The sequence below is a fragment of the Odocoileus virginianus genome, chromosome 33, assembly GCF_023699985.2.
Source record: "Odocoileus virginianus isolate 20LAN1187 ecotype Illinois chromosome 33, Ovbor_1.2, whole genome shotgun sequence".
NCBI classification, from domain to species: Eukaryota; Metazoa; Chordata; class Mammalia; order Artiodactyla; family Cervidae; genus Odocoileus; species Odocoileus virginianus.
The window spans coordinates 35,155,157-35,169,810 of NC_069706.1; the positions used below are offsets into that span (position 1 = coordinate 35,155,157).

A 14,654-nucleotide genomic window follows, 5' to 3' on the forward strand; every position below is an offset into this window, starting at 1 on the left:
ACTTCAGCTACCACAATAATTCTTGTTTTCATTAATTTGCTGATAAAACTGTTGAGACATTTTCCTTTCTTGATCAGCGCTCTGGAGTAGATGTTACTAACTGCGGGTGGGTGGAGATGGTCCTTTGAGAGTCAGATAAGCTGAGTGTACGTATCCAGCCCTCATTAGTCACCTCTTTCATGTTACACAATATATAAAAACACAGACACTGAGAAAGCTAAACAAATGTGCAGATACCCTAGTCATCCAGCAGGTACAACAAATGAAGCCCATCTTTATTTCTGAGTTTTACTACAAAGTAAATCAACCCCCCTGAAATTCTGGGACACAGCTTCTTGAAGAATAAAGCCCAGGTCTTTAGGGAAAGTCAGGCTCCACTTATGGTTCCACCTCTGGGCACAACCTTTAGAACAACAGGTTTTTCTGGTCTTAAAAGTCCTTGACTGCTTATTTTCAAGGGGATCTGCAAAGTTAAGCAAGCATAAGAGAACCAATGAATGAAGCACCGCCAATAAGAGAAGCAAAGTAGACAAGATACATTTCTGACAATAATGCTTTACAACAATATACAAGCTACTTTTAGCATTGTGTATTTTTGATTTTTTTTAAACTTACCAATTCAATGTGTTCAATAGCTATAGGGAGGGGCAGACTGCCAATATTTCCTTGATTCAATTTTAATAGATTATGACTTTAAGAAAATTGGTCTGTTTAACATGTTATAAAATATACGGGCACAAAGTCACTTCTAGTACTCACTTATTATTCACTTATTATTATTATTATTCACTTAATATATTTTTTTAATTCCAACTTATTGAGATATAAATGATTTATGGTATAAATATTTGACTTACATATATCATGAAATTACAGCCACAATAAGTTTAGTTAAGATCCATTGACTCATAGAGAGAGAAAAATAAAAAATACTATTTTCCTCTCATGAGCACTTTTAGGATCTGTTCTCTTCTACTACATAAAAATGTCTATAATTTTATGTTAAAATTTAGGTCTAAAATTTTATAATTTTATTTTAATTATATTAAAAATGTCTAAAAACCATAACCATCACATTTTATGCGATATCCCTGTACTTATTTATCATAACCAGAAGTTTGTACCTTTTGATCACATGCATCCAGATTCCCCTCTTTATCTTTGATTCTGTGTACTTACTGTGTAAGTTATGTCAAGACTGGATAGGGCCATTCATCATTCATTTTGCATAAAAATATTGACTGAGCACTATGCCTATGAAGCATTATGCCTGTTTTTTTTTTTTTTTTAAAGATCCCTTGGTTCCCAATCGTAGTACAAATGGTGAACCTCTGATGATCTACAGTGTTTTGTCTGAGATTTTTAGCCCCTTTCTCATCTAGTCACTCCCTCTGTGTTGGGGGAACCTAACCTCAGCTGGCTGAAGGACAAGTAAGTGTCTGTGGAGGGGAAGCTCCAGTCTGGGGGGGACTGGGTGGGGCTTACCGGGGGCATCTGCGCTTCCCAGATGTGCCCGAGGCCCCCTTTCTCTCAGAGCCGAGTCCCCTGTGTGCTTGCCCTTACAGGACGACCACACAGATGCCTGAAAGTAAGATGGAAACATCTATGTCCTCCTCTTCCCCAAGAAAGCTACTCAAGGGGAGCCGCTGCTTATCAAATGTGTGACTCCTAGAAATAAGGCTTATTAAAGGGCCGTGCTTGACAAGAATCAATGGCAGCTGTTCTGTGTGCTCCTGAGTGGAGAGGTTTCAGGTCTTTCTATAACTGCACCAAATTGTTATTTTAAACTTTCAAATGGTATGCATTTTTCCTACAGATAGACACACACACAGACCTGTAAAACAAGGAAGTACACAAATGATATTTGTTAAATTTTTAAAGTTCAAACTGTTCCAAATTTGTGTCCAAGAGCTCTAATCAACTGCAAGTCACTCCTTAAACATTGCCCTGATGACATCAAGGCACCACTGGGCATTTATGGAAGGAATAAATGAGGGGATACAGTTAAAGATCTTTTTAGGTGCAAGTAAAACAAAGGAACCAAACTGGATGGTTCAGTGATGCAGTATTAAGTTAGGTGGTAGAACCCATGACGCCAGCCTGTGGCACCTGTAAACACAGCAGAGGGGAGAGTGGGCACTGGCCTGGACGGGCAGGCTGCATGGAGGGGCTCGGGACTGCACTGGAACTCGAAGGTGGAGAACGGACTGGAGGGTGGACAGGAAGGACACACACAGTCATTTTTAGAATGTGAAGGGAGCCCAGCTGGATGGCAGCAGGATCCCTGGCAGGTGAGGGGCTGTGGGAAGCCTTCCCATCTGGCAGAAATGCTTTCACTCAGGGATCACTGTGGCTGCACAGGAGGGTCAGTGGGGGTGCTCTCAATGCCACACTCTGGGGGAATTATTTTAGAGACACTGAGATGACCTCAGCATCGGGATATTGCTCCCCAGTAATTTCTTTATACAAACAGTGGCTGAGAATCACTGTCAGGAGAGCTTCTGTAAGTCCCCATGGAGAAGGGCATCACTGAAAAGTCATGACACGGTCATCACTGCTCTCCCGACTTTGTTCATTTTCCTTCCTTCCAGTGGACATGACTCCACATTTTAAAAGTTGTTCAAGTTCACTGGACTTTGTACAGTCATGTCGTGCTAACTGCTTGACTCTAGATGACCTTTACAGTTGGGTCTTTATGAAGCCACAGACCTAGCCCTCCAGGGATGGTTGACAATTAAAGGTCACAGATGGCTTCAAACAGATTCTCTGTCTAGTAAACTAAATTGTTATCTGAAAAGATCACAATTTTATAGACACAGACAGACACATCTCACTTGAAAAAATTCTCAGTAAAACACTATGCAGAGCGAACTGCTGACCTGTGTTTCTTTACAAGGTTTGAAAGAGAAGTTCTGCAGGACTCTGACGGCAGCAAGTTTCATATTCATGACAGCAAACCTCATGCCAATGCAATTTCGGGGTCCAGATCCAAAAGGCAGGTAGACGTAAGGATTTATGCTGTCCTTGTTCTTCTTACTGAACCTGGATCCACAACAGTAGATGAAAAAGTGAATGAAACAGAAAAGTCACAGGAATTCCAGGTCTGAGGTTTCAGCTTAAACCCTCAACCAGTAGCATAAGGGAGACTCCTGTGGGCAGAGGACTGAATCCTGCTGTGGTGATTTTGCTGTCAGAAAGGTAAGCCCCAGGGCCTTCTTATTCCCCACAGGAGCTTTCAGTCCTGGTAAACAGATGAGATGAAGGATGATTAAAGAAAATGCATCTTTAAATATTAAATTTACATTCAAGTTGGTGACATGCTCAGGCTCTGAAAGACAGTTAGGAAATGAGACTGATTGAAGGAAGAGTGGGTTCTTGCCTCCGTAAACACTGACATTGGCCATGTGCTCAGAGATGAAGGAAGCAGGAGAAATGTCTCTGAATATTTTAATTGTTAGTTTTCAATTGTTTTCCCTTCCCCTCCTCTTGTGTATGTGTGTCTCTTCCTCCCACATACAGAGGATGTTGAAGTCAATAGATTTATGTGGGCATATGACTCAACTCTATTCTGGTTCAATCACTGATATCTGTGTCTATCATTTCCACAAATCTATAAAGTCCTTGATGGTTACACCTCTGCTCAATTCAAATTTGACTTCTCAATACTTGAATATATTAAGAAAATACATGGATTTGGAGTAACTAATAATGGCATTGTGGTTCTGTGTATTTTAGTGTCCCTATTTTGGAGACTATACTGGAATATTTACAGACAATGTGATTTCAGATGCATGGAGAATTAGTCGAAGGGCATCATGTGAGTGGTGCAGACTTGGTTGATGGCTGTTGATCAGGGAATGGGCACAAACAGATACATTAAACATGATTCATAGACATGTGCCTATAGAATATACAGTGTATGTGTCCAAAACTCTTAATAATGGGCTTTAACATTTGGATTTCTCACTCCCTGGCCCGAGTCCCTGCCACCAACAGGTGAGCACTACCTCTCTGCTTGACGGCTGAATGAATCAAAGGGAAGTCAAGACAGTATGGTACTGGCACAAAGACAGAAATATAGATCAATGGAACAGAATAGAAAGCCCAGAGATAAATCCATGAACCTATGGACACCTTATCTTCAACAAAGGAGGCAAGGATATACAATGGAAAAAAGACAACCTCTTTAACAAGTGGTGCTGGGAAAACTGGTCAACCACCTGTAAAAGAATGAAACTAGTATAGTCTGAAGTCACGCAGATTGATTCCTCCAGTTCCATTCTTCTTTCTCAGGATTACTTTGGCTATTCGAGGTTTTTTGTATTTCCATACAAATTGTGAAAGAATTCATTTGAATCAGTTCTAATGAGATGGATGAAACTGGAGCCCATTATACAGAGCGAAGTAAGCCAGAAAGATAAAGACCATTACAGTATACTAACACATACATATGGAATTTAGAAAGATGGTAACGATAACCCTATATGCAAAACAGAAAAAGAGACTCAGATGTATAGAACAGACTTGTGGACTCTGGGAGAAGGCGAGGGTGGGATGTTTCAAGAGAACAGCATCGAAACATGTATATTATCTAGGGTGAAACAGATCACCAGCCCAGGTTGGGTGCATGAGACACGTGCTCGGGCCTGGTGCACTGGGAAGACCCAGAGGGATCGGGTGGAGAGGGAGGTGGGAGGGGGGACCGGGATGGGGAATACATGTAAATCCATGGCTAATTCATTTCAATGTATGACAAAAACTACTGCAATGATGTAAAGTAATTAGCCTCCAACTAATAAAAATAAATGGGAAAAAAAAAGAATGAAACTAGAACACTTTCTAACACCATACACAAAAATAAACTCAAAATGGATTAAAGATCTAAATGTAAGACCAAAAACTATAAAACTCCTAGAGGAGAACATAGGCAAAACACTCTCCGACATAAATCACAGCAGGATCCTCTATGATCCACATCCCAGAATATTAGAAATAAAAGCAAAAATAAACCAGTGGGACCTAATGAAACTTAAAAGCTTTTGCACAACAAAGGAAACTATAAGTAAGGTGAAAAGACAGCCCTCAGATTGGGAGAAAATAATAGCAAACGAAGCAACAGACAAAGGATTAATCTCAAAAATATACAAGCAACTCCTCCAGCTCAACTCCAGAAAAATAAACGACCCAATCAAAAAATGGGTCAAAGAACTAAACAGACATTTCTCCAAAGAAGACATACAGATGGCTAAAAAACACATGAAAAGATGCTCAACATCACTCATTATCAGAGAAATGCAAATCAAAACCACAATGAGGTACCATTACACGCCAGTCAGGATGGCTGCTACCCAAAAGTTTACAAGCAATAAATGCTGGAGAGGGTGTGGAGAAAAGGGAACCCTCTTACACTGTTGGTGGGAATGCAAACTAGTACAGCCGCTATGGAAAACAGTGTGGAGATTTCTTAAAAAGCTGGAAATAGAACTGCCATATGACCCAGCAATCCCACTTCTGGGCATGCACACCAAGGAAACCAGATCTGAAAGAGACACATGCACTCCAATGTTCATCGCAGCACTGTTTATAATTGCCAGGACATGGAAGCAACCTAGATGCCCATCAGCAGACGAATGGATGAGGAAGCTGTGGTACATATACACCATGGAATATTACTCAGCCATTAAAAAGAATTCATTTGAATGAGTTCTAATGAGATGGATGAACCTGGAGCCCATTATACAGAGTGAAGTAAGCCAGAAAGATAAAGACCATTACAGTATACTAACACATGTATATGGAATTTAGAAAGATGGTAACAATAACCCTATATGCAAAACAGAAAAGAGACACAGATGTACAGAACAGACTTTTGGACTCTGTGGAAGAAGGCAAGGGTGGGATGTTTCAAGAGAACAGCATTGAAACATGTATATTATCTAGGGTGAAACAGATCACCAGCCCAGGCTGGATGCATGAGACAAGTGCTCGGGCCTGGTGCACTGGGAAGACCCAGAGGGATCGGGTGGAGAGGGAGGTGGGAGGGGGGATCGGGATGCGGAATACATGTAAATCCATGGCTAATTCATGTCAATGTATGACAAAAACCACTACAATAATGTAAAGTAATTAGCCTCCAACTAATAAAAAACAAAACAAAACAAAGGGAAGTGCAGTGCGTGGTCTCTGGTTTCAAGTTCCTGAGGTTGCAGGAGGGGGAGCTGCTGAGCTTAAGAGAGACCCTGAGGTTCGCTGGTCCAGGACGGAGGACTCGGTGGACTCTGACTCTTCTTTCAGCAATGGTATGGGTACAGGTTATGCTGGGGCTAGGGACACCAGGGTGAACAAGACACAGTCCCTGCTGTTAGGGAGCTTATAGTCAGGGGCTCATAAAGGGCTAGATCCAGCTAGTGCACTAAAATGTTCAATCCAAATTTTGCTTACCGTAAAATAAATGGGAGAGCATCAACTCTCTCCAGAGTCCAATCTGTGCCCAAACCAGACCCTGACTCTGAATTCCCGGAAGACAATATTAACCCCTCCAAGGAGGAAGTCTAGACATCTAGAGACAGAGGACTTCTCTCCAAAAGGTCACCAAACACTGAGGCAGAAGGGAGCTGACTCAGGTCTGCAGCCACAGACTGAACGAGGGCACCTGTGTCTCCATCCTCACTGAGGCTGCTGGAACCATCAGGTATGAGACCTCTAGGTCCTCAGCCTACAGTCCCACAATAATAATAGAGGAAACAGCAGCCAATGTTTAAAACAATGGAAATATGGGAATGTTAGTGATGAATTCAAAGAACTAAGGAGAACAGACCGACAGACTGTAAGGAATAAAAACCAACACACCTAAAATAATATAGCTGTTAAATGAATTATAGCAGATGCAAGATATATAAATATATTTAAAAAACAGAATGTTGTTTATAGTTTACTGTTAAATAAAGTAAGCAATTGAAAATCAGACTATATATAGTGCCATTCTGACAATGGGTGGAAGCATAGAAAAATGTCCACAGGATTTACATTCCACTATTAATGAGGCCTATTTTAAGTTATTTGGCTTCCATGATAGCTCAGAGGTAAAAAAATCCACTTGCCAACGCACAAGATATGGGTTCAATCCCTGGGTCAGCAGTATCTCCTATAGAAGGAAATGGCAACCCACTTCAGTATTCTTGCCTGGAAAACCCCACAGACAGAGGAGACTGGTGGGACACAGTCCATGAGGTTGCAAAGAGTCGGACACAACTTAGTGTCTAAACGACAGCAAAGCTTAAGGTATTGAGAATATACAGAGTTAAAAAATTTTTTTTCTAGTTCATAGTTGGTAAAATTTTAAATTTTAATTATTATTAATTTTAATTTTAATTATTACTTAATCAAATAATATTCTTGGAATAAGAAAAGACATTTAACAATAAAAAGGTATAAAATAAAGTGATTATACAGTCACACATTTGTTACCCATAATGAGAGTCGTCAGAATACGCTCTGAGCAACTGGATCAGAGGGGGTCCCCTTCCCTAGAGTCTTGTACCTTTCAGGACGGAACTCCTCAGGCTCTGGCCAGAGCTGTGGGTCTCTGTGAAGCACGGAGATTGGCACTGTCGCTGTTGTCCCTTTGGGAATGGACACCCCATGGATTTCCACATCCTTCTTACAGAACCTCTCCAGTCTAACAACAATTGGGAACATTCTGAGAGTCTCATTCACCACCATGTCAAGATACTCCATCTGTGCCAGGACATCATAGGTCGGAGGCACCTGGGAAGAAAGAAAGAGATTTTGATAAATTAAGATATCAGGTTAACCTTCATCTCCATCTATGTAGGCCTATTGAGATGTTAGGAACTCCAGGGAATAATTTAAATTGGTAAAGAACATCAGCATTTATAGACATTTTACATGTCATTTGACCTCTCAACACCCATTGAGATGGGCAGTAGTCATGACAATGGAAGAACATTGGAACAATTCTCTAAATAGTTTGTGAAACACCACAGGTTATCATGGAGTATATCTTCTCTCTCATGAGAACAAACATGACCAAGACTAGGACCCTTACTCTTAAGCGAAATAGGCCACAGTCACTGTTTGTTTTTGAAAGTGAGGCCACACATCTGTACCAAGGAAAGAATGTATAAAAGAGCAAATCCCCTATTCAACATGAAAGTTCTTAGTTGAAGACTCCTGATTGCTCATTCTCTTCATTATACACATACAGTCTGGAAACAATATATGAAAGCTCTATAAATAATAGGGGAGAAACGAGCTCCTTTCTGAACCAAATCCACAAATGAAGAGTATGAATGAGAACACAATTTCAGACACAAGGAATTTACAAGAGGATCAGAACCCCAACCCCTGCTGCTAGAAGAGTCTCTTATTATCCCTACAGCTGTGACCCTGAGGTCTGAAGGTCTAAACCAGTCATTGCAGCCCCAGGGGCCAGGTCTCCGCACACCAGAAAGAACTCCAGTGTTGGCTGAGATCTGAGACCACTGGGGGGTGATACATGGCTGTCACGTGGGGTTGTAGTCAAGGAGCAACATTGTAGAGGGTAAGAGTGGCTCAGGATCCAACACCCTGGATCACAGCTTGACTTGATCACCACCACATACACAACTAGTGTCTGGAAGTATTTCATCTCCCTGTAGCTCAGGTTTCTCATATGTCACATGGAGACAGATGGAGATGACCCTGCAGAGGGTTGTGTGGCAGAGACACTCACTGCTCACCCAGCACCCATGTAGGCCCCATGTATCCCAGCCCACTTGAGGTTATGGCCAAATCACCCTTGCCAACAGGCTGTGAACTTGGGTGATTATGTCAGTTCAGAGACAAATCAGTTGAAAGCCCAGTAAGCAGCTCTTGAGTTCCTTATTCCACAGCAGACAAGAAGGCCTCATGTTCCAGATAAGGCAATTATCAGATGGTGAAGGCTCTGAGCCAGTTTTCCTGGGTGACTCTGTGAAGCAGAGCTGTCCACTCCATCCTCCACTAACAATCCATGTTCAGCGTGTACACGTGGGTGATGGAAAACTTTGCTATGAAAGCCCCTGAGATCCCAGGGCTTGTCTGTTACTTAGGTATAAGCTAGCCTCTCCTGACTAATAAAGAATTTCTTGAAAATTAAACATATTTATAAATAGAAAGTATTTAGACCAGACATACAAAGTAAGAATCACATATCAGCCGATAGTACTAGTATTATCAGTATTCTTATAAAAAGGAGAGAATGCAATGCCTTAGCTAGCCTCGGTCTGTTAGTGACCTTTTGATCTTCTTGTAATCAAAAGAATCCCAATATGGGGTTTATCAGAGAAGAAACATCATCTCTAATTTATGCAGGCCCTACAAAGTATTTGAAGGACCTAGGAATCTGAAAGGTCATAAGACTTGTCCAAAACCAGTCAGGTCTCACACTCATGTCCTCTGTTTCCTACCATATATCCTTTCTTGTACACCAGGCTCCACCTAGGCTAAAGTTTACTCAGGGCAGTAGACTGAATTAATGGTCCCAATTCTCCACCATTTCCTCTGTCCATTCCCTTTGCCATTAACTCTGTGATGCCCTCCCATTCTGACTCAGGTTGGTCAGGCGGCTCACGTTGAGCCAGTGGAATATTGGCTATGTGTGATGCTAGCAGTTTTGAAGGTTGAAGGGATTAGGGATTAGGCCTCTTGCTCATGACATCTACTGCTGCTCTGAGAAGCAAACATGTAGAGATTGAGACATGTGAGGAGCATGTGTGGAGCTGAGTCAGTCCAACTGTTAGGGGAAGCACAATGACTGAAACCGCACACCCTGGCCAGGTGCCATAGTAACCATTTGCATGAGCTGTTTTACGACAGAAGGTCCTGGTAAGGAACACGGAACTAATCAGCCACCACCAACCGGAAGAGTTCAGGAAAGGTCAAAAGGAGACACCACATGTCCAACCACCTCCCAGAATCCTTCTCTCTAGCATCCACCTTGGCTGAATAAGGCATGTACCACCAGGAAGGACTCTGAGTCAGAATGATTGGCTAATGACAACCCGGGAACTAATCCCATTACCATAAAACCCAAGACTGCAAGCCATGAGACAGAGCAGTTCTCCTGGGTTCCCTTACATTCCTGCTCTCCACCTGGGTGCCCTTTCCCAACAAAATCTCTTGCTTTGTCAGAACATGTGTCTCCTCGGACGATTCATTTCTGAGTGTTCGACAAGAGCCCAGTTTCGGGCCCTTGAAGGGGTCCCCCTTCCTGCAACACAACCACTTAGCCAAGGTCATCCTAGATCCACCACAGACCACAGCCCAGACCACAGCAAGTCCAGCCAATATCAACAGATAACCATGCAGACACCATGAACTTGGGCAAACTCTGGGAGATAGTGAGGGACAGGGAAGCCTGGAGTGCTGCAGTCCATGGGGTCGCAAAGAGTCCGACACAATGTAGTGCCTGAACAACAAATGCAGACACCAGAGAAATAAATGGTTATTGCTAGAATGCTACTGAAGTTCTGTGAATTTTACTTGGCATTATTCTGATAACTGATACCGCAGGACCAGCACTTTTTTCAAAGTACTTATATTGCTGTGAGTAGCACGAACTACTTATGTTTTCTCCCTTTGCTTTGTATCCTTTAGATCCTTCCTAAATGTGCTGTGCTCAATAACTTAGTCTTCTTTGACTCTTTACAATCCCATGAACTCTAGCCCACCAGGCTCCTCTGTCCATGGGATTTCCAAGGCAAGAATACTGGAGTGGGTTGCCATTTCTGACTCCAGGGTATCTTCTCAACCCAGGTATCAAACCCGCATCTCCTGCATTGGAAGAAGGATTGGATTTTTCCCCACTGTACCACCTGGGAAAGGAGGCAAATGATTTGATGCTTACGCTTTTGGCAGAAATCTCCTAAGAATTGATGAGAAGACAATCATGCTAAGGTTTCACCTTGCCCCTCTCTCTCCGGGTATCATCACTCACCTTACTGGGGAAAGTTGCATCAATCTCCTCCTGCAGCTTCTGCTGGACATCAGGGTGAGTGGCCAAAATATATAGAAGGAAAGAAAGAGTACTGCTAGTGGTCTCATAGCCAGCAAAAATAAAGATAATACTTTGGGCCAAGAGTTCTTGGTCAGAGAGAGCTAAAAAAAAAAAAAAAAAAAAAAAAGTAAAGACATTTTAGGTAAAGCATGGCATTGTAAAAACCATAGTTTAAATGATGAGATATTTCAGTGAAACTCTCAAACCCCTAGGGGAAGTCATGTAAAAGTAATTCAGAATCAAACTGAGAGTGATTTACACCCTGTGTCTTCCTCACAGAGCCAAGAAAAAGCCAAGAACTGTCTTGATCCAGTTTTTTCCAAGTCTATACTATTCTTGGCCCTCTGTTCCTGGCAATGCCAACCCCCACCAACAAAGCTGGGTAATTTCAAGAGATAGCACTTCTGTCTAACATCTACAGTGTTATCATTTCGTCTTTTAGAGAACTGTAAAAAACTTTAGCTCCAAGTAAAATGGAGTAGCTTTTCCTCCTAGAATATTTTAAATTATTTTAGTTAAGGCACAGCTTGATTTTTTTAAAGGATACAATAATAAAGCTACATGGTCAGTTTAGTTCAATTGCTCAATCATGTCCGACTCTTTGAAATCCCATGGACTGCAGCATGCCAGGCCTCCCTGTCCATCACCGACTCCAGGAGCTTGCTCAAACTCATGTCCATCGAGTCAGTGATCCATCCAACCACTCATCCTCTGTCATCCCCTTCTACTCCTGCCTTAAATCTTTCCCAGCATCAGGGTCTTTTCTAAAGAGTCAGTTCTTTGCATCAGGTGGCCAGTGTATTGGAACTTCAGCTTCAGCATCAGCCCTTCCAATGAATATTCAGGACTGATTCCCTTTAGGATGGACTGGTCTGATCTCACTGCAGTCTAAGGGTCTCTCAAGAGTCTTCTCCAACACCACAGTTCAAAAGCATCAATTCTTTGGTGCTCAGATTTCTTTATAGTCCAACTCTCACATCCATACATGACTACTGGAAAAACCATAGCTTTGATTAGATGGACCTTTGTTGGCAAAGTAATGTCTCTGCTTTTTAATATGCTGTCTAGGTTGGTCATAGCTTTTCTTCCAAGGTGCAAGCATCTTTTAATTTCATGGCTGCAGTCACCATCTGCAGTAATTCTGGAGCCAAAGAAAATAAAATCTCTCACTGTTTCCATTGTTTCACCATCTATTTGTCATGAAGTGATGGGACCAAATGCCATGATCTTCATTTTTTGAGTGTTGAGTTTTAAGCCAGCTTTTTCACTCTCCTCTTTCACTTTTTTCAAGAAGTTCTTTAGTTCCTCTTCACTTTCCACCATAAGTGTAGTGTCATCTGTGTATCTGAGGTTACTGAGATTCCTCTCAGCAATCCTGATTTCAGCTTATGCTTCATCCAGCCCAGCATTTTGCATGATGTACTCTGCATAAAAGTTAAATAAGTAGGGTGACAAAATACAGCCGTGACATGTTCCTTTCCCAATTTGGAACCAGTCCGTTGTTCCATGTCTAGTTCTAACTGTTGCTTCTTGACCTGCGTACAGATTTCTCAGGAGACAGGTCAGGTGGTCTGGTATTCCCATCTCTTTAAGAATTTTCCACAGTTTGTTGTGATCCACACAGTCAAAGGCTTTGGTGTAGTCAATAAAGCAGAAGTAGATGTTTTTCTAGAACTCTCTAGCTTTTCCTATGATCCAACTGACGATAGCAATTTGATCTGGTTCCTCTGCCTTTTCTAAATCCAGCTTGAACATCTGGAAGTTCATAGTTCATGTACGGTTGAAGCCTCACTTGGAGAATTTTGAGCACTACTTTGCTAGCATGTGAGATGGGTGCAATCGTGCAGTAATTTTGAGCTTTGAGCACTCTTTGGCATTGCCTTTCTTTGGGATTGGAGTGAAAACTGACCTTTTCCAGTCCTGTGGCCACTGCTGAGTTTTCCAAATTTGCTGGCACATTGAGTGCAACACTTTAATAGCATAATCTTTGAGGATTTGAAATAGCTCAACTGGAATTCCATCAGTCCCAATAGCTTTGTTCATAGTGATGCTTCCTAAGGCCCACTTGACGTCACACACCAGGATGTCTGGTTCTAGGTGAGTGATCTCACCATCATGGTTATCTGGGTCTAGAAAATATTTTTTTGTATAGTTCTGTGTATTCTTGCCACCTCTTCTTAATATCTTCTTTTTTTCTGTTAGGTCCACGCCACTTCTGCTCTTTATTGTGCCCATCTTTGCATGAAATATTCCCTGGTATCCCTAATTTTCTTGAAGAGAATCTAGCCTTTCCCATTCTATTGTGTTCCTCTATTTCAGTGTCATATTTTTTGCTTTTTCATACTGTTCATGGAGTTCTTAAGGCAAGAATACTGAAGTGGTTTGCCACTCCCTTTTCCAGTCAGACCATATGGTAGGGGAAATTAAATTATATTTTATCAAAACTTGTTTACAGGAACATAAGAGTACAATACGGGCTACAGATAAACCCTTGAAACTCAAAGTGTGGTCTGTGGACCAGCAGCATGAGCAGGATCTGGAAGCCTAATACAAATTCAGATTCTCAAATCCCATCCTAGAGCTATGGATACAACATCTGAACTTTCATGAGATGTGGAGATGTATGTGCACAATGTAGCCTGAGAATCATAGATTATGCCCTTGAGAGGCATCAGGTAATACAAGACCTGCGGCATATGTCTTCAAGGGATTGTTTGAGATATGTATAGAAGCTACAGAAATCAACAAAAAACTTGAAGAGTTGTGATGATCCTAGTCTAATCATTTGCATTAAAGTAGCAAAAGAAAGAATGCATCCATGGAAGGATATAGCCCAATGTGAAAATTAGAAAAATAAGATCCAGAGAGTAGAATTAGCAATGCTGATTCATCTTAGTCTGACGGTCATCCTCTAAGTACACATCCCCCTCTCTGCTCTTCTTTATGCTTACCAAACAGCCCTGGGATTATGCACTGGTCTCCAATTTCATTTTTTCTGAAGAGACCAAGTATGTTCAGGCTCTCAGCTATTTGACGGGTGTAGTAGGACATTTGTTACTTAAAGCACTCAACTCTATGTGGTACCTGCTCCAACCAAGAACTTAATAATAAAAGTAATATAAAATGAGTGTAATAAAAGTCTACAAGGTTGTAATTCTCCAATGATGATATCTGTGATGCTATTGTGGATAAATTCAGCCATCAAATTCTTTCCCCAGTTAAGATAAACACCATAATACTCAAAGTCTAGAGCTGTGCTGTCTAATATGTGACTATTCAAATTTTAGTTGATTAAAATTAAATGCAATTTAGTATTCAGGTTCTAGGGGCACTGGCCCTGTCATGTCCTCAGTAGACACTTACTTCTAGTGATTACTATATCGAACTGAACAGATACAGATTATTTCCTTCATCACAGAAAGTTGTATTGAATCATGTACTTAAAAAATGATAGATGATAATAGATAGATAGAATGATAGAAGTAGGTGTCCACACAGTTATAGATATACTTAGAGTGTGCTGAAGTAGGTTTATACCTGCTTTCAAGAACCAATTTTATAAAATTCCAGACTGTTGTGAGATGGTTATCAATCCCGCTAACCATTTAGGAGTATG

At 41.4% G+C, this 14,654-nt stretch overlaps 1 protein-coding gene across 1 annotated transcript in view; it reads right to left on the bottom strand.

Moving 5' to 3' along the window:
• Positions 1 to 249: 249 nt before the first annotated feature.
• LOC110126139 (cytochrome P450 3A24) overlaps positions 250 to 14,654 on the bottom strand; it is a 56,879-nt gene continuing 42,474 nt past the window's right edge. The window contains exons 10-13 of the mRNA XM_070460350.1: positions 10,979 to 11,139; positions 7,541 to 7,767; positions 2,880 to 3,042; positions 250 to 463 (exon numbers count right to left, since the gene is read on the bottom strand). Coding sequence (XP_070316451.1) covers positions 368 to 463; positions 2,880 to 3,042; positions 7,541 to 7,767; positions 10,979 to 11,139 — 647 coding nt within the window. The 3' untranslated portion in view covers positions 250 to 367. The remainder of the gene's footprint in view (positions 464 to 2,879; positions 3,043 to 7,540; positions 7,768 to 10,978; positions 11,140 to 14,654) is intronic.